Raw genomic sequence first — 20253 nt, 5'->3', positions numbered from 1 at the left:
TTAGTTTTGTCTACAAATCATAAGTGAAGTTGGAAACATGACATTTACCTGGTTATGTTGATTAACACTGACAAGCAAAAGATGCCTCCAGTTACAGCATGGATTCTTTTTTGGGCCTAAAATGCTAATCCAATTAACTGGATAATTACCAGATTTCCATTTTTGGTTTTCACTGTCAGCATTGATTAAAATAACCTCATGGCTGCTTAGTTGGCCCTTTATTTTGTGTTGTTTCTAGGTATTGATTTGCTCTCTGAATCTGGCAGTATGGCTCCTTTATACACATTGAACCTCCATAAGAAATGTGACACCCTGAAATCCTTCGGTTGTTCAGATATATCTTTACTTGTCTGCTTTCCAATGTGTCATTCCCTCACTATACAGTTAGATATATATCAAAGATATATTTAGAGACATAGCTCCAGCTAAGTAGATTAAATAAAATGATTAGTCTGTTTGCTAGGATTCTTTTTGCTTCTTTTGGCTGTTTCTCTTATTCTTAAAGAATATATTAATTAAGGGGATATATAGAAACATTTTTTTTCCTAAGGAAAAAATACAATGAATCCCGACTGATTCCAAGTTAAAATTGGCCCTCAAAATTTGATAAAAAGAGGCACTGCATCTCCTTCTCCTCAGCTCACCCATCTTCCTCTGTTTTTGGTTTCCTTGGTTTAAAGACTTAGTTTGTATAACTAAATGGTGTCACTGTTGCTTTCCGGAAGCTGTGGGCACTGTGAATTCAGATAAGAGTCCTGTGCTTTCAGATATTCAGAGCTCATTTCAGAACTGAATGAAGTAAATCAGTTTTATGGCCTGAATAATAAAACTTATTTGATTCCTGTTACAAAATAATGAATTTAAGATTATTGCTGTGACAGCCACATGGATTGAACTGCAAAGTTCTGACTTTTTTTTTTTTTTTTTTTTTAATTATGAGAGCCTGCTTAATTCTAAGCATTTTGACATTTAGCTAATATGGATACCAGAGCTGTTTTCACTTTGGATCTCATTGGTCTACACTAAAAGAACAGAATTTAGGCCCCAAAGATAGCAGTCATACAAGTGAGGAAAACATATTTGTCCACTTTTCTAGTTTTAGGGAGCCAATAAAAACTAATAGAAGAATGAAAAAAAAAATCTCTTTTTGTCTTCCAGTTTACATTGTTCCATCTGTTAAAGAAATAAAGTTACTAATACCATTTTCTTAGAGACCTAGCAGTCAAGAGCAAAACTTGATCCATAGGCATGGGCTACTGATAAAAGAGTGTTTAATCTTTTGTATAGTCCAAAAATTAAATCAAAGAACTAGGTTTCCTGAAATTTCAAGTAAAACTTTATATAAATATTCCAGGCATCATTTTATAGCCTGGAAGGAAAGTGAGGATACTGATGATTGTACAAGTATTTTCACCACTTAAAAACTCCTTTTTTGCCTCTGAAGTACTTAAAACTCAGGTCACAAAAGTCACAGGCCATAGGCATATGCGTATTGCCAGTAAGAGAGTCCTTCTGGCTGCACCTGGGTTTAAGCAATCCACCTATGAACCTTTAGTAGTCCTGATATCTGGAGATACACTCCCAGAAATTTGAAAAGGAAGTTACACTGTAATTCTGAGAGGGAAAGAAGACCCAGTTTACAAAATAGAACATCAGAAACAGCCTTGGGTCTGAGAAATTGCCAGTGATTTCTTTGAGAACATGATACCATGGATTTTCAGACACTGAGGTCACCATTCCAGTTCCTTTTTAACCTGGACAAACACAATTCCAACATTTATAGGTTTGCTCAGTATAATGACTAAAATTGATTGCTGGATAAAGTACCTAGTAAGTTTGTCACTAGGCAGAGTATATGTAGAAAATAAAAATAGAGATTCGAGGTACTGGTTTGGCTAATTCAGGCAAAATATTCTCTTCTAAGGTGTGAGAGGGTTTTCATATAGGTTGAATTGTTGAGCTTGGTATTAACTGAATTCATTGCATAATTTCTGAACTTTCTATTTTACTTGAAAAATCATAGTTGGTTTTAGAGAGAATAGGAAGGCATTCAGGATATTTCCAGTAGGAATGCTCAGCTATAATTACCAGAGACCTTGGGGATTTTTACAAGGAAGTTATATCCATTCTCTATTTCTAAATTATGTGATGTGTTTGGAGTTAATACAGGGTGAAGAGTGGCAGAACTTCCAGAAAATTATCTTTGTATTTTTATTCTTGTTTCTTAAACATGACCTAAATTATCAAATTGGTATGAGAAATTGTTATCACCCCTGGGCCTACAGATAGATATCAAGGGTAAAACAAAGCTAAGCTATTGACTATTACAGACAAATCACAGTCATCCTCTTCATTTCAACCTCATTTCCTGCCTTCTGAAGGGAGTCAAAGCAGTGCCTGTGACAGGCCATGCAATGATAGCAATTTCAACCTCAAATCCTCCAACCTTCTCTATCTCCTTATACTCAGGGTCAACATGAATCCTCTGGAAGGCCAGCAAAAGTCACCTCTGTGGAAGTTTGTCCACGGGCACAATGGCCATGTCTTGGTGCTCATCATAATCCTTAGAGACTGTGCTAGCTTATGAGTGTCAAGTGTGATAATTGCCATTCTCTTCCAAGAACTAACTGATTTCTTTGTTATTTTAAACACTGGTTCATTTTTGTTTCAAACAGAGTGACAGGAAGGGAACATATTGATATGTTCAAAGAAAATATTCCTGATTTGTCTTCCTTCAGCAATCCTTCTTGCTTTCATAGAAATCCCAGTCTAAATTGGTTTACCCTTTCTTTCCCTAGGCTATGCCCATTATGTTCAGAGACTTAATTATCCATTTCCCAAAATTTCATATTCTCAGAGATTAGCTTCTTAGAAATTTAAATAGTTTCTTTTCACAAAAAAAGAAATCCTAGCTTTGAAGTAACAGGTCTCTATCTCCCAGACTGATAGATACTGCTATTGATACATAATGCCTTTTTGCTTCATTTATGTTTGTCTTTTTTTCCCCCACTAGGTCAAAGAGTTCTACTCATATCCAAATGAGCCAGTGGCCATAGAAAATCTCAAGAGAGGCCTGGCTAGTCTGTTTCAGATGCAGTTAAGCTCTGGAACCACCAATGAGGTACTTACTAAGATTAAGGATCCAGAATATTATTTGCAATACTTACCAAAATTGCTCATATGGATTTCTATTTGTAGAAATTGAGTGAAAAAGTTACTACTGTGGTAATGCTCAGAAAAAGTGAGTAGGGTGGTTAAGTCTCATTTACATTTGAAACTAATTACCATTTATCCCAATTTGTACTCAAATACAGAGTGAAAGAAATTAGAATCCATTATAGTAAGGATACTTATAGAATGAATGACAAGAAAGATACAGAAAACATTGGGGAGCCTCTCAGTGGCATCACTGTGCGTCACTATCCTATGGGGACCTTATTTATGATATGGATTCCCTAGATTCACCACAGAGATTCTGTCAGTAGATCAGGACCTGAGCATCTGTATTATAACAATTTTCTCAGATAGTTTGGATACATTGTCAGTTTGGGGAACCAGTGGTCTATACCAGCCTCCTTCATCTTACAGACAAAGAAACTGAGAAGTTAAGTGGCTTCTCCAGTATCACACTTTGAGTCAAAGGCAGAATTGAGTCTGAGTTTCCTCTTCTGAATTCAGCCAACCTACGAGTGGGTGAGAAAATCTAACGGCAGGGCTGAGCTAAGGGAATATTGGTAGTTTGCTAGAATAAAGGCTAGATGTGGTGCTGGCCGAGACATGAGGGAAGGCTCAGAGAAGCTAAACAGTCCATACTGGCATACATTTGCCCACACTCATATTGTTAATGTGACTTATAATGAGTTGAATTAATCCCACAGGTTTTTAAGGTTTCTAATTATATTCAGCTAGTCAAAGAGCATGTGTACACATGTTCATGCGCACACATATTCACATCTAGATACAGAATTAAAAGTCAAATTGTCTTCCCACATAATTACCCATTTACCAGAGGTTTTGATTATGACCAGGCCATTTGTCCAATTCTTACTAGATGTTAGAGAGAAGTAGGAAATCCTCTATTATTACTGGGGCATAAAAGGATGGTGGGAAGACTCAAAAAAAGAGGATGGAAAAGAATCCATATGCTTCAGGAAACACTGAATTCTACTTGTCTTTCTGTCTTGTCAGCCTGGGCAAAATGAGTCAAAAGTCAGCACCCCATGGCAATATCAGGAAACTCAATTTTCAGGCCACTTCCCACTGGAATTTAAATGGTCCATGTGAGAATCCTAAACATTGTATTTTTACTTTTTTTTTTAGGTAGATATCTCTGGGGATTGTAAGGTGACATACCAGGCTCATCAAGACAAAGTGACCAAAATTAAGGCCTTGGATTCATGCAAAATAGAGAGGCCTGGATTTACAACCTCAAATCAGGTATGGTTGATATTACTCTCTTTAAGGCATCCAAATAATTACATTTTGTAGAGTTAATTTAAAATAATAGAACAATAAGGTAACAGTATAATTTGGGAACGTTTATAATTTTTAGTTTAGGTTATTGTTTCACACAATATCAAATGAAAAGGTTTCTTTTCGTATATTGTAAGTTTGGGCAGTGAAGGGAAGGTATTAAGGGGAAGTTCGTTTGAAGATTTAAAAAAGAGTTTGCTATTTGACTTGATTTAAAGATAAAAAGCTGATTGTTACAACTACAAATATGTATTTATGTATGTATGTATTTATTTAGGTCTTGGGTGTCACTTCAAAAGGCACAGCTGTTACTACCTATAAGATAGAAGACAGCTTTGTTATAGCTGTGTTTGCTGAAGAGATACATGCTTTTCGGATGAATTTCCTACCAACCATTGCAGGCAATATAGTATCAAAGTAAGATAATGATGAAATTTAAATTTTCTTTCCTATTCTTTGTTATATTGTTGTTTGGTTTCTAAATATACATGTTACAAATGTTAAATGTAGGTATGTTATATATATATAATATATATCATTATATATAATATATATAGATAGATAGATATAGATATATAGTGCTTCCTCATTTTGACTATTAGCTTCTTGAAAACTGTGATTATATCTTGTTCACCTTTATTTTTAACATCATCTACAATACTATATGGCATTTTTTAAAGATTTTATTTATTTATTCATGAGAGACAGAGAGAGAGAAAGAGGCAGAGACAAAGGCAGAGGGAAAAGCAGGCTCCATGCAGGGAGCCCGTTGTGGGACTTGGTCCTGGGACTCCGGGATCATGCCCTGGGCTGAAGGCAAGGCGCTCAACTGTTGAGCCACCCAGGGATCCCACTGTCTGGCATATATTAAGCACTCGCTGTTTTTTAATAGAATTTCATTTAAAATTGTACCAGTCATTTATTGAATAAAATTTACATTTAAAAAAGACTAACTACCTGATTTATTCTAGTTTATTTTCTAATTTCTCTGTTAGATGTTTCCAATGGTAAGGTTAAAAAGTGGTGGCATTTGTATGTTCTCTCCTTGAAATTTTTGTTGTTATTGTTGTTAAGAAATACATAAAAAGTTCCATAGTAAAGTCATATGACAGAATTTTTGTATTTTTGATTTGTAGTACTTAACCATATTCAAGCCTGTTGTTTCAATGTGAGAAAATTTCTCCACTAAGAAGTCCTCATGGGCTTAAGAACTAGAATTTTCAAATCTAAGAGTATATGTTGTTTTTGTATTTTAATATAGAAGTGTCCTAGCATTAAATATATTCTATCATATGCCATTTCTGTCAAATACTTTCTCTGAAGTAGCTCTAATATCAGAGGAGAGTGGATGCAAAGTCTTTGGAGATGTGCTTCAAGCCATAAATGCTTGAAATTTCTTGAAGTCTCATCTGGATAGAATTTTTCATTTTACTTTGCACCATATTGTTTTCATATATATTCATATAAAATAAATATTTTAAATTACTTACCAGGTCTGTCAGGTTCCATTGTCCTACAGCAAAACACTCCCAATTTAGTGGTGCAAAAAGCAGCAGTCATTTTATTATTCTCTCTCAGAATTCTGTATCTTGCCTTGGCTCAGCAAGGCATGCCTTGTCAGGTCTGTTCTGTAGTTGTAGTCACCGACCAGAGCTGGTTCAAAGGTTATTTCCTCATCTATTTATTATCTGGGCTGGAAAAACTCAAACTACTGAGGCTCACAAACATGAGCCTTTTTATCAACATGTGGCCTCTCAAAATGGCGGCTTTAGGAGCCAGACTTTGTACATAGCAGCTCAAGGCTCTGAAGGGACATGCACTTCTGGCATTCCAGATGAAGGCTGAATTTCCTTTTAAGATTTGGCCTTAGAAGTCATGTAGTGTCACTTCCACTGTCCCTCTCTTAGTTGGGGAAGTCACAGAGTCCTGCCCAGGATCAAGGATAGGGATGCAGACTCTACCTCTTGATGGGAAAGAGACAAGATTCTGAAAGAGCACAACAGGCAAAAATATCATTGAAGCAATATTTAGTAAATAAGATTTCTTAATTGTCTTAGTTAATAAGTGATGTGTGGTTGTATTGATGACATCATTTTCAGAAAGCAGGGCTAAATTCAGAAGTACCATCACATATCTTGTTCAGCATCTGGGCAAGTTTTCTTCACTGTATTCTGTTAAATCCAGACTCAATTTTTCAAACCTTTGAGTAAATTTGTTGCTCCAGAAAGATTTAATAATTATCTTGAGGTTTCTGTTACTGAGATTTGCAGTTTGAAAGACACGGACTTATGTAGGATGAATAAATTAGTATCTGGTTTGCCAGAAGAATGACAATCAGTAGCTTGTTCATTCAAAAGAAAGCTGTTAATGTGATATTTCTTTTCCTCGGTTGTACAGGCAGAAATTAGAGCTGAAGACCACTGAAGCAGGCCCAAGACTGATGCCTGGAAAGCAGGTTGCAGCTATAATTAAAGCAGTTAATTCAGAGTACAGAGCCCTTCCCATTATGGGACAGAACTTCCAGAGCGAGTGTAAAGGATGCCCTTCTGTAAGTGTGAATAACTGGTCCGATAGGGGAATAATCATGCCTTAAAATTCTATTTTCCTTTTATCTCCAATGGAAGCTTCAGTCAATTCTTTCAAAAAAAAGTTTATAAAGAGCTACCAACCACCACTGAATTATAATGGCACCAGCACTTAACAATATGCACCTGAGATGATGTGTAATCCAACAATGATTAACAAATAATTACCATCCACTCATCCCAAATTTAAAATGTTATGACTTAAGGGCAGCTTCTGAATAGTATGCAGGAGGGGATAGAGAGCTTAATGAAATTAGTGGAAAGCATATAGTGTCAAGAGCATGGACAGGGATCTGAATCCTGAAAGTTCTGCCGCTGAGTAGCAGTGAGTCCTCAGGTTAATATTTTACTGAGCTCTGAGCTCAGTGTTCCGAGTATTGCTGTGAGAACAAAAAAAGGATACCAAGATCTCTACTAAATTAGGAAACACTTCTTTACCACACCCCAAACTCCCCTACAATTGTGGCCAGAAATGAGATAGCACATCTCCAAGGCAAAGTATTGATCATCATTAACATTTTCAATCCAACAAAGAGAAATTTCATTTATTGCATAAGTCACCTGTGACGATGCCCACAGATAGAAATTTTCTGTCTAACATTTCCTAATACTTAACCTCTTGTCAGGAGAGCAAACCCGTGGCTTCATGCTCTGTTGGTAGCTACCGGAAGATGCCATTCCCTTGGATATGATTGGTGTTCAGAGAAGTAGAATTATCAAGTACTAATATATAGTTTGCTTAAAGTATAAGACATTAGTTCCTTGCTAATTTCTCAAATTTATCAAAATTGAACTAAGGGAAAAACAAAAAGGAAGAAGAATTATCATTCTTAAATCTTATTTTTTATTTGTTTTTCTTCCATATATCAGTTTATATTTCAGTGTAATTTTTCTAATGTGTGCTATGAAGGTGGAAATTATTTAGGAAAGTGGCTGATGAAACCAGTCATCTTTTATAATGCTGTGAGCCACTTATTTCTCTCCCTATGGTTATTAAATATTGTAAGCCATTTTAGATTTTTGATAATTACTTCTTCCTTATTGTAGGAAGGATTGATGTCTTTGAGGAATTGCTTTTCCAATTTCAGTACATTGTCATCATTGCAACCCTTTAAAGAAAAGAAAATCTGAATTCACACTGGTGTGCTCTCTGTCCTCAGAAATGACCCAGTAGATATTTATCTAAAGATAGCTGGAGTTTTGCTTTGGAATATCCTCTTAAGTTTAGATAACCAAGATAGATTTAAAAAAGAGAAAATATATTTCTATTGCTTATTAGAAGGAGTAATTTAAATATTGGTAGCATGCTGATTATTCCAGAATAAGAGAGCTGGAGGTCACTAATGGGATTAAACACATTATTTACAACTAGGGGAAAAGTGGTAAACTATGAAAAATCAGTTACTTAGCTTATTTCAAAGTCAGAATGTCACCAATTAGAATTATTTACTATCGTTAAAACCACAAGAGAATAACAATAGTATGAGAATTACCTTTATCTAGATACTACTCAACATATAAGTAATGAACAGTTCAGACCTCAGCATAATTAAACATTGAACTTTATAAAAACAATACGATTAAGAGATAGACTTGGGAGTTCAGTTATTACAGAGACTGATTTTCAGTGAGGTCCAAGTACACAAGAAAACTGGCACAATAATTTAGCAGTTTTACTTTTTTCCCCCTCCAACATATCCTGCTGTTAAGGAAAATTCTGCATAGTTGCAAGATGGTAGTCAAAGCCTGGCCTTAGATATAATTCCCTTGGTGTAACTATGTAATGATCTTATTGGCCCAGGAGCCTGAGTTCTTTGGAGCTAAGTACTAATAGACAAAAGTGGTCCTCCCGCAGAGGACTTGCACACAGGGTCAGCAGGCCTCTATATTTGTCTCTGAGAGTCACAGAAATGTGAGAGGGGCAAGCGACAATCAGGTATATTGAGGTAAGATACAAAAAAGCTTCTGCTTGTCAGTTACAAGGAAACATTTATTTCTGGGGATAACATCCCTTTTCAATGTGGATGTCCAGAGTCACAAATGGCATGTGAGCCTGCAGCAGTGTTTCTTTGCAGCTTGCGGAGCACTGGCAGTCCATCAGAAAACACCTGCAGCCTGACAACCTCTCCAAGGCTGAGGCTGCCAGAAACTTCCTGGCCTTCATTCAGCACCTCAGGACTGCAAAAAGAGAAGAGATTCTCCAAATCCTAAAGGCTGAAAACAAGGAAGTATTGTAAGTTCCCAAATCTTGTGTGGGGTTGTCTGTAGACAAGCATTTCCAGGTTATTGGTTTCTTTTTAAACAAGAAAGATCCTTTTTAATCAACTGGCCAACTTCCAAATTAATTGTTCTGTGTTGTTTTGCATTTTCATCAAACAGCTATGCCACAATACAGTAATTTAACCATTACTTGCCCAGAAATGTGCCAACACAAGGTTTTAGCAGTGACTCAGAATGAACATTTTTTGAGTGTTTATGAGTTTAAATCAGGTCCACATTGGCATGTAGATAAGGAGGGGGTAGGACTTCATCCTGACATGGATGCACGTCCTGCCCCCTGTGTTTGGACCTATTAATTTACATTTGAAAAGATTCCGAAGTTGATTATAAAAACAAAAAAAAAGGGGTATGACTTCTTTTTTTATTTTAAATTTAATTACCAATATATAGTACATCTTTTGTTTCAGCTGTAATATTCAATAATTTATCAGTTGCATATAATGCCCAATGCTCCTCATCTCATGTGCCCTCCTTAATGCCCATTACCCAATTAATCCAACTATGATTTTATTAAGGATCCAGTGATCATACCCATTGAAGCTATTTTTTTTTTATTCAGAAAATTGAGAACTAAGGTAAATAGTCAAAGAGAATCTAGAAAAAAAGAAATCTGAACATTATTTGAATGTTTGGTGGAAGTGTGATTCATTGACATACATAGTAAAGATAGTTGACTTAATTCTCAAATTTACTTTGTAAATACAAGTGTTTTTTTGTCTATAATAAAGATTTGTAAATATAAATTCACCTGTATGATACTAATTACCCCAATGATACAGAAGACGGTTCAATTAATTTAACAGCTAAAACTAGCCATTACCATAGTAAAAAATGGAAATTGGCCAACTTATACACACACACACAGTAGCAGTAGCAGTAGTCACTGAGTTCAAAGGACTCAATTCTACAAAGAAAAGAATTTAGCTTTTTTTCAAAAAGTCTGTTTATTCTTTATTCTATTTGTTATTTACTTGCTTTGAGAACATTTTAAAAAATTGATAGGAATTCCATATGACTAACCAGAGTTGGTTGGCCTCTTCAGAAATAAATATTTGAACTAGAAGTTGAAAGATACACAAGTCAGAAATTCTCAGACTCCTGTTTTAATCATAAAACTTTGAAATATATTTGTAGAGAGATTTGTCTTTATAGAAAAGGCAAGGGTACCGACAAGAAAAGTTTAAAAATTGGCCATTAGTTTAGAATGGAGATTGCATTAAACTTTAACCTTATTTGTGTCCTAAAAGCCTTAAGATAGTAATTATTTGGATTATTTCATGATGTATTTCCTAAATCAGATTACAGGTTTCTCCTGCTACCCAAAAGTAGAACCTCCCTATGAAACCTTTTATAACCTAAAATAGTTTAAAGCAAAGAATTGTCATTAATTTACGTGGAGAATTTTGGAGCAGTTTCAAACCAAAATAATAATAATAATAATAACCTCTCAGGTTTTTCTGATACCTTAGGACACATCTTGCAAATGCATACACAGAATACATTGAGATAAAGCCCAGATGCTCATAGACACAGTTCTAAGCTATGGTGGCCTGATGCTGAGATCCTGAGTATAGTTCCTTGGGAAGAGGCTTGGTGGAGCCACTCTTCCTGCTCAAGGTGCATGGCTGCCTCTATAACAGGCTTGCTGCAAAACACATTGAATACTATTTTACTTTTAACTACACCTCCTTTTTTTTTGTAAAAGTGAAAATCTTCTTCAGATCTCTTTTAGTTAGCAAAAACAGGTACTAATGTAGGTCTTTTGTAAAAGCAAAGTAGCCTAACATAAACTTTAGAAAAGCAGGGGATACTTGCATTTATGTAATATTGTACCATATAATATGCAACCCACATGTAGTATAATGTAATAGAAAGGATACTGGGATGAACTAAAATCAGAAGACTTGGGTTTTTTTTTTTTGTTTTTGTTTTTTTTTTAAGATTTATTTATTTGAGAGAGAGCAGGGGGAGGGGCAGAGGGAGAGAATCTCAAGCACATTCCCCACTGGGCAGGGAGCCCTAAACAGGGCTCATTCCCAGGACTCTGAGATCATGACCTGAGCTGAAATCAAGAGTTAATACCTAACCACCTGGAAGGCCTGGTTTTTAATTTTGACCTCCAACAGCGTTCATCCTTTGGGCAAATTATTTACATTTAGCCTCTGCAAGCCTCACTTTCAACATCTGTAAAATACAGAGAATAATTCCTTCTAATTATTATAGCATAGTGAAAGGCAGGATGGTGGAATGTAATATTTCCCAAAGTGTCCATTGTGTGTATCCTGTAATTTGAAGAATTTTAACAGTATGCCAAGAGGAAAGAAATCTGTGAGCAACTGAGTTGGAAAAATGCTGGGTGAAACCAAATCAAATAGTTTTCTTGGCTGCAGAAATTTTCAACATCTTTAGTCGTAAATTATTATGTACAAGTTTCCTTAAACATTTGCTAGGCTTAAATAACCTTGAAGAGCCCTTTCCTTACAGCATTTCATAGAGCTAGAATCACACGGAAAAAAAGCACTTTGGGAAACACCAATATATTTAAAAGATCATGGATACCAGAGTCAGAAAAACCTGAGTTCCAACCCCAGCTATACACTTAACAGCTATGGGGCCTTGAACATCTGAGTCTGTTTCCTCATAAATAAGGGGAAATATTAGTATTAAACTGACAGAGATGTTTTGTGGATTAAATGAAGTAATTGTATTAATAACTATATTTATTGAGTGTTTACCACGTGTCCAGCACTGTTCTAAGTGCTCTACATAGATTATGTAATCTATTCCTCCCAACAATACTAAGGTAACCACTATTTTTAGCCCTGTCTTATAGACAAAGAAATGAAGGTAAAAGAGAAGTTGCATACCTAAAATTTCTGGTGCAGTACTTGCATAATAGGTACCTAGTAAGTATTCTCTCTCAGTTTCTTCATTCACTAGGTTTTTGCTAGGAACAAAATGATATAGTGCAAGCATATCCCTTTTTTTAAGTATAAAGCACTAACCACATGTATAGTGTGTTTATACAATGCGGAATAAACTTACATACATAATATATTCATTAGTACGACAACTAGTTTCAGAAATTTTACCATCCCAGACCCAACTAGATTCCTAATGACTGGTATATATAATTAGAAATGAACTTGCCTATAGGAGCGCTACTCTGTCCACACACAGTCATTATGGTTGAACATTGAACTATATACCATGGTACTTTTTATTTTTAGAAGAAAAATGAACAAAATCTTCTCTCTTGGATATAAATTAAAGTTAAAAGGATTTCCCATCTTTTCTTTAAGTAATACCGCCTGAGTTAAATTAGGCATTTGAGAAATGTGTACATTTGCAAAGCTAATTAGAGAAAGAAAATCAACATTTGAGACCATAAATCTGATGTATTACTCATACAGAAAAGAATTTGAACCTAATTTATAATTTTATGTGTATAATTTTGGCATATAAATTTCCAAGTTATGTTTGGCTTAGGCTATTACAGGAAAATTAGTTTGTATATTCTAAGTATATGTTGAGTTACAGAGAGAAGCATTAAAGGAGAGGTTTAAAATAAAGTAGGGGGGTCTTTTTGAGGAAGTTATTCATTTTTCTTTTGTTTATATAAAAAAATTTCACTTCTTTAGGAAACTCAAATCAATGGAGAGTCTGTGAATGGTAGAGATTTAAATAATTCCTAAGTGCACTAAACATTGATATCCATGACTCCCTTTTTCTTAGACCTCAACTGGTAGATGCCGTCACCTCTGCTCAGACTTCAGACTCATTAGATGCCATTTTGGACTTTTTGGATTTCAAAAGTGACAGTAGCATTGTCCTCCAGGAAAGGTTTCTCTATGCCTGTGGATTTGCCTCCCATCCTGATGAAGAACTCCTGAGAGCCCTCATTGTAAGTCAAATGAACACTGGGAAAAATAAAGGCTCTCAACTGCTAAAAAGTTCATTAAGAGTCTAAGCAGTAATTAGATTATTATCTATTCATTAATCTTAACTGTAGTAAACTATTTCACAGTGTCTTCTTTGCAATTCATTTAAAATAACATAAACTGTATTGTAAGGAAATTAAGAAGATTATATTCACCTATCATACAATATAACATAGAACAAAATTTCAGAGGAAATGAATCTTGATTATTCTCAACAATTGATTTTTTGAGGATTTGTTTTGATTTCAAAAGTCTTTATGGCATTGAATATACAATACATTGAAGAGATACAATCTTCCAATATAAAAAAATTATATTGGAAATAAAAGCTAGACTTCTCTTGGGTTCAAGATTTAAAAAACAAAATGTGCACTTATCCCCTTATGAACTAATGGAATAACTCATAATATTTTTGGAAAATGAAACCATTTGAGGACCTGATAAAAGCAATGAAGCTTCTCTTCACCCAGATGCAAAATTTTACGGATTTTTTTTTTTTTTTTTTGGTTCACTGACACAGTGAGCCCAATCCATAAACGTCTCAGAAGTTCATAGACTTATGTTAAGGAGATCTGGAAAGGAGAGATTCTAATAACTCTTTAATTCAAAGTTAGAAAGTGAATTTTTAAGTGTCCCCAAATCAAAATTTTGAATTTGCTATCTAGGAACATAAAAACATTTTTCTTAGACATTGGTTATTTTGTTTCTTAAAAAAACATTTCTTAAAATGTCCATTGGAAATGTTTAAATGTTTTGATAATCTATTTTATCTCTGTTTGGCTAATAGAGTAAGTTCAAAGGTTCCTTTGGGAGCAATGACATCAGAGAAACTGTTATGATCATCATTGGGGCCCTCGTCAGGAAGCTGTGTCAGAATGAAGGTTGCAAACTCAAAGTAAGTGCAAATCCAATCTCATGTATTATATAGTTCCAGATCATTTTATGTCATACACACTGAGCTGCCTATCATTGGCACTCCTAATCTCTCTTACCCTACTCCACTTTCCCTATTTCCTAGTAATTATTGTCATCTAACATACTTTATAATTCAGTTATTCATTTTTCCTTCTATTTCATTTTTTTAAAAAAAAATATTAGACTCTAGGACTATCTCCTAGAGGAGAAGATTTTTTTAAGGTTTATTTATTTATTTTAGAGAGAAAGAGAGCATGAGCAGGAGGTGCAAAGGGAGGAGAGAGAATCCCAAGCAGACTCTTCACCGAGCTCAGTTTCCTATGCAAGGCTAGATCTCCCAACCCTGAGATCATGAACTGAGCAGACCAAGAGTCAGGTATTTAACCAACTGAGGCGCCCTGAGAAGAACTTTATAAGAAGTGTGGTTTGCAGTTTTGAGTTTTGATGGAAGGAATTTAGTTACTTCTGATTACCCAGAACTTTACATTTTGTTTTTAATTTCATTTGCTCGAAGCTTCTCCATTTGCTTGAGTGGACTATCAATTTTAACATTTTTTCTCATAAAAAACCAAAAACTCACTTTGTAGGCTTAACTAGATATAGGAAACCCAAATGGATTAATATCCAACAAAGCCTATCTTTCTATAATGCAAATAAGTTAAAGATACTAAATATATAAAAAGTCTTTTTTTTCTGGCCCACATTTATTACACAGCCAGCTTCTAGTCAGCATTTTTCTTCTCTCTCAAAAAGGACACCACTATATTATTTTTCCTGCTGAGTGCTTGCCCTTAAAAATAACAGGGAGAACATTCTTGAAATAGTGCTGAAAGAGGCAACCCATAACTAGAATGTAAACTAAGTATGAAAAAGAATACTAAAAAAAGAAATGGCAATGAAAATGTTTGAATATCATCCTAGTGAGTTCTGGCAGAGATCAAATTTGTACTATTTCTATGACATCAAAGTCATATGACTTCTCAAATTTTTCAATTTCCATAATTATTTGAGTAGCCAATTTATTTCAGTAATCATATGTCAAATATTTTGGCTAAAGACAAAACTCATATATGAAAATATCCATTCAGCAATATTTAATGAGCATCTACTTTGTGCTAGGTATGATATTAATCCTTTAATATAAAGATGCATAAAATGCATAAGATAAAGATGCATTAAAAAACCATCCTCAAAGAACTCCCAGTCCATGTATCAAATACAAGCAAAAATCATATTGAAATATAAGCAAAGTGCTCTGAGAATACAGGACATATAGCAAACTATTCTGTTTGGAGGTACTGGGGAAGGTTTCACCAAAATAGGGATATTTGAGCTTAGTCTAAAAGAATTTTTTAGGTAAAGAGATGATAGTATGGAATGAAGGACATTGTAGGAGAAATACAACAATGCATGAAAAGGTCCAAAGTCAAAATAGGTCTGGTATGCTGAAAGCAGTGAGAAATTCTGTGGAGCTGGAGCACAATGTATTCATATTTGTGAGTCAGGTGAGAGTATAGCTGCAAGAAAGAAGGGAAGAGAGAAAAGAGAAAAGAAGTTGGATCTTTATTAATGAGAAGCTCGCAAGTCTGGCCTTCATTCCGTAGAAGGAGGGGAAAACAGTTAGTTTTTAGGCAGATGAATGAGATGCTCAGATATTTTTTTATTTGTAAAGAAACAGTGTATGGACTGGCAGTTGACCAGATTAGAGCCAGTGAGAACTGATTGGAAACATTTGCAACAACTGGGCAAGAATTAGTAAAGGTCTGAATTAACAGAGAAGCAGTAGGGTTGAGAGAATGAGACAGATTCAAGCGTCATTAAGGAGGTAGAGTTAATACTACACAGTGACTGATGGGCTAGGGAGTGGGGGAGTATGAAAGAGGCTAAGAAGTTGGGTGACTAATATGCTTCCAGGGTAGGATACTAGGTGTGGTGATGTTATCCACTTAAACAGTTTATAGAACTTAGTTTGGGGGTGGGAGGAAGGTGGAACTATGGATTTGGCCATGTTAAGTTTGAAATCCTCTGGGCTGCCAAGTTGAGATGTCCAAAAGACAGATGGCCATAGCGCCCTGCAGCCCAGAAGAGGAGTTAGGGCCAGGAACAGAGTGGCTGCAACCTTGGGAGAGAATAGAATGTAGCATGAGAAGGAAACCAAACAAAGGATTAAGGGTAAAGTTTTGCTGAAAATGGGATAGCCAAATTCTCATCAAATCGTAAAAGTTATCTTATAGGTAGCTTAAAACTATCCACTACCACTGTCATTCAATTTGTTAATGTTTTGGGGCAACTTTTTAAAAAATGTATCTTTGAAGATAATTAGCCACGTGATGGACTGTTGTAAATGTTGACGTTTGCTTTTCAACCTTCTGTGATGGAATATCTATCTACCTCTAGCCTCTCAGGAAAAATTTAGGGTATCTACAGGACATACAATACTTTTACTGCCCTGAAGTTATCTGCTATCCTGTCGATTGCTGAAGTTTTTCAGCATTTACTAATATGAAAACTCTCACCTGCCCTGTGACAGCCAGACAAGTTTACTCACTGAATACAAAGCCTCCTATTTCTTTTTCTTATTAGTTTTTTTGCCTACATTTTGACCTCCTTCCACCTTAATTTCATTTCTCCTCAAATTTGTATTTGAAAAAATTCAAACCTACAGAAAAGTGGTGAGAATAGCATAATTCCTTGAAACTCTATGTATCCTTCACCTAGGTTTGCCAATTTTTAACATCTTGCATATTTCTAGTATCTCATTCTGATTTATCTCATTTTATTTGTATTTTGACTGAACCAGGTGAGAGTGGGTTGGAGACATCTGGCATTTTATCCCTTAATCCCTTTTACTTCACATTACTTGAGTGCTATTACATCTAGGCCCTTATGGTGGACAAAATATATATATCTATATTTATTATGTGGCGAGCTCATACTGCTATCTTTAATTCCAACCCAATGCGACAAGCTTCTTTCCTCCCATTCCATGTGTTTGTCTTCCTTCTACAGCGAGAATCTTGATGTTCAAGAACATCAATATATTGATTCATTTGCTCATTCCTATAACACACATGAAATAGTTTGGGAATTGCTATACCAGTATTGCTACAAAAGTCAGACTAAATAAAGTTTAAGACCATCACAGTTCTTTTTGTTCTTAGAATATAATCCACTAAATGGGTACAGCCAGAGCTCTATATTCAGAAGTCTCTTGCATCAAGTCTTTGTTATTCTCTTCTGTTTAATGATGTTAGCAGTTTGATATACACTTATGTTTGTTTCTGTTTGAATTCAATTTTGGCGATCTTCCATCCTTGTTGATTTAATTTTATTTCTTGAATATGTGAAATAATAACATGGTTCAAAAGTCAAAACTACCTTTTAAAAGCATTCTCAAAGGGATCCTATTTCCTTTCCTAGCCCTTCTACCCATTCTCACCTGCCTCCTCCACATACTTGATGTCCTTAGTTGTTGGTTTCTCTTCCTGTGTTTCTTCTTGTGACAGTAAGCAGATGTACACACATATTTTTTTTCTTTCATAAAAATACAGCATTCTATATACACTATATATATACTGGTACTATATACCATGTATTCAAGCATCTCTTGCATATGGTCACGAGGTGATTTCTGCCATTTTACAATTACAAATAATGCTGAGATGAATAATCTTAGGCATATTTTTTCTTATTGTTGGAGATGGAGCCTCAGGGCTAGGGTTGCTGGAACAAAATGCAGATATGTTAGCTTTTGCCAAATTATCTTCTTTAGGAATTGTACCATTTTATGTTTTCACCAATAATGCACGAGAATACCTATTTCCCCATAGCCTCAGTGGGAAAGTATATTATCAAACTTCTGTATCTTTTAATCAGTCTGATAGTTGTAAAATGGCATTTCTCTGGTTACACATGAAATTTAGTATCTTTCCTTCTATTGGAGACCTTTATATCTTCCCCCACCCCTATCTTTCTCCCTCTCTCTCTCTCTCTCTCCCCTCTACTATGTGTATATGTGTGTGTGTGTGTATACCTGCTGCCTAATTTCAGAATTTGCAAATCCTATAAATGAATCAGATCTTAGGAATCTTTAAAGATGAAACTGAAGCCCCTAAAAAAATGTAGTAGCAAAGACCAGAAACCAGGTGTCCCTATTTTATAATTTGCTTTTCCATTAAACTGTTAACTTATACTCAATTCTTTTTTTATTCTAGGCCAGAAAAGGGGGCCTTTTTGATTAAAGAGCATATTTGAAAAGTACCTATCAAAATATCTGTCACATAGAAGGCATTTAAGAAATATTTCCTGAACTGTATGGCAGCATTAATCAAATTTGGATTTAAGCGGAAACAAGCACTTGATTCCAAATTTAAACATTTAGAACAAGACCGTATGGTCAAGGTCTAAGTACTTTCATCAAATTGTTACTTAAGAAAAATTGTGTGGTGTCACAAAGGTGCCATCTAATTTTTGCTTTAGAAATTCAATGAGTGGGCAGTTCAATGAGTAATCAATTACAAGAGAATTTTAAAAATAATTTTATACATTCAGAATGTGTTCAAAAGAAAATGTATCTTATTAATTGCACTCATTGTTCCTTAAGAATATGTTTATATATGGATTTTTGAAAAAACACACCTTTATCAAGTATACTTGTTCATTTTCATTGTATATCTCAGTCAACCACTGCAAAACTTTCTAACAATTTAGGTTGTTTTCTTGGCCCCAACAGTGAAGCCAGTATTGTCCAAGCCTTATTTAATGTATTATTATATGTATGTCTGAGGTAGTGTGTGATTCTTTTAGGCAGTGATAGAAGCCAAGAAGTTAATCCTGGGAGGACTTGAAAGAACAGAGAAAAAAGAGGACACCATGATGTACCTGCTGGCACTGAAGAATGCTCTGCTTCCGGAAGGCATCCCACTCCTTCTGAAATATGCAGAGGCAGAAGGGCCTGTCAGCCACCTCGCTACCACCACTCTCCAGAGATACGATGTGCATTTCATAACTGATGAGGTAAGTGCCCCAAGAGTATTTGCAACATTCACAAAAGGAAAAGAAGCATGTCTAAACTTGAGTCAAATGCAAAGTTCTCTGAAGTCACCCTATTTTCTTCCCCAAATGAACCATCTCTTTCCTGTTTAGAAATAACTATTAAATTGAATTTAAGGCTATTCTGAAGCAGCCTTACATTTGAATAGATAATGTCCTATATCCCGAAGCAAAATATTGAAGCACATCCTCTTATTTTAAGAAACAAATTCTTTCCAGAAATACCTTTACTTCCGTAAGCTTTAAGATGCTCTTAAATTTTTTAACACTGAAATATCCTGGCTTAAGTATTATGTGTGTTGTTTCCTATAGCCACATTTTCAGGAAGCCATCTAAGTTAAACTTCTGTTAGAGCAGAAAAGTTTATAAATCTCAAGATAAGCTGCCTGCTGAGAATATTTCCAGTTTGCAGCTGAGCACCTTCCCACTACTTTTGTGTCAAAGTTGGTGGGCTGCAAAGCATCATGGCGAGGGTCAGGGCTTTTGAGACAGACAGACCTACATATAAATTCTGTCTATTTTTTTCCCAGTTGTTTGTGCTCAGGTGAGTTATTTAACTTCTATATACTTGAGAACAAGGCCAACATTTGGGGGAGATAGGAAAGAGAAGAGGGAAGTGGAATTGAAATGACTGCTTATAAATGCCTAGGTCAGAACCCCCCATACCACATATTGTTAGGCGAGGCTAGTAGACAACAAAATTCCAGTCCTTCCAGTCCCCAGAAATTATTTTGGCAGATTTTCTTTGGTGTCAATATTTTGTTAAAAGCATTCCCCAATGTAGCCTGTGGACTTTGGGTGACAATGGTGTGTCAGTATAGGTTTATCAAATGTAACAAATGTACCACTGTGCTGCAGGATGTTGCTAGAGGGGGAGGTTGCATGTGTGTTGGGCAGGGGGGAGTCTGGAAGCAAGGGACATATAGGAACTCTCTGTACTTTCAGCTCAGTTTTGCTGTGAGCCTAAAAGTGCTCTAAAAAAATCAGGTTTATTAATTAAAAAAAAA

The 20253-nt window shown here is 35.3% G+C and overlaps 1 protein-coding gene across 2 annotated transcripts in view; it reads left to right on the top strand.

The window, feature by feature from the left end:
* MTTP (microsomal triglyceride transfer protein) overlaps positions 1-20253 on the top strand; it is a 56592-nt gene that overhangs the window by 22023 nt on the left and 14316 nt on the right. For both annotated transcript variants that reach the window (XM_038582043.1, XM_038582042.1), the window contains exons 4-11: positions 3014-3121; positions 4321-4437; positions 4751-4890; positions 6871-7021; positions 9134-9291; positions 13074-13242; positions 14067-14174; positions 19001-19210. In XM_038582043.1, coding sequence (XP_038437971.1) covers positions 3014-3121; positions 4321-4437; positions 4751-4890; positions 6871-7021; positions 9134-9291; positions 13074-13242; positions 14067-14174; positions 19001-19210 — 1161 coding nt within the window. The remainder of the gene's footprint in view (positions 1-3013; positions 3122-4320; positions 4438-4750; positions 4891-6870; positions 7022-9133; positions 9292-13073; positions 13243-14066; positions 14175-19000; positions 19211-20253) is intronic.

The sequence above is a fragment of the Canis lupus genome, chromosome 32 (assembly GCF_011100685.1).
Source record: "Canis lupus familiaris isolate Mischka breed German Shepherd chromosome 32, alternate assembly UU_Cfam_GSD_1.0, whole genome shotgun sequence".
NCBI classification, from domain to species: Eukaryota; Metazoa; Chordata; class Mammalia; order Carnivora; family Canidae; genus Canis; species Canis lupus.
The sequence above is the reverse complement of the archived record's forward strand: the minus strand, read 5'-3'. Positions and strand labels throughout refer to the sequence as shown.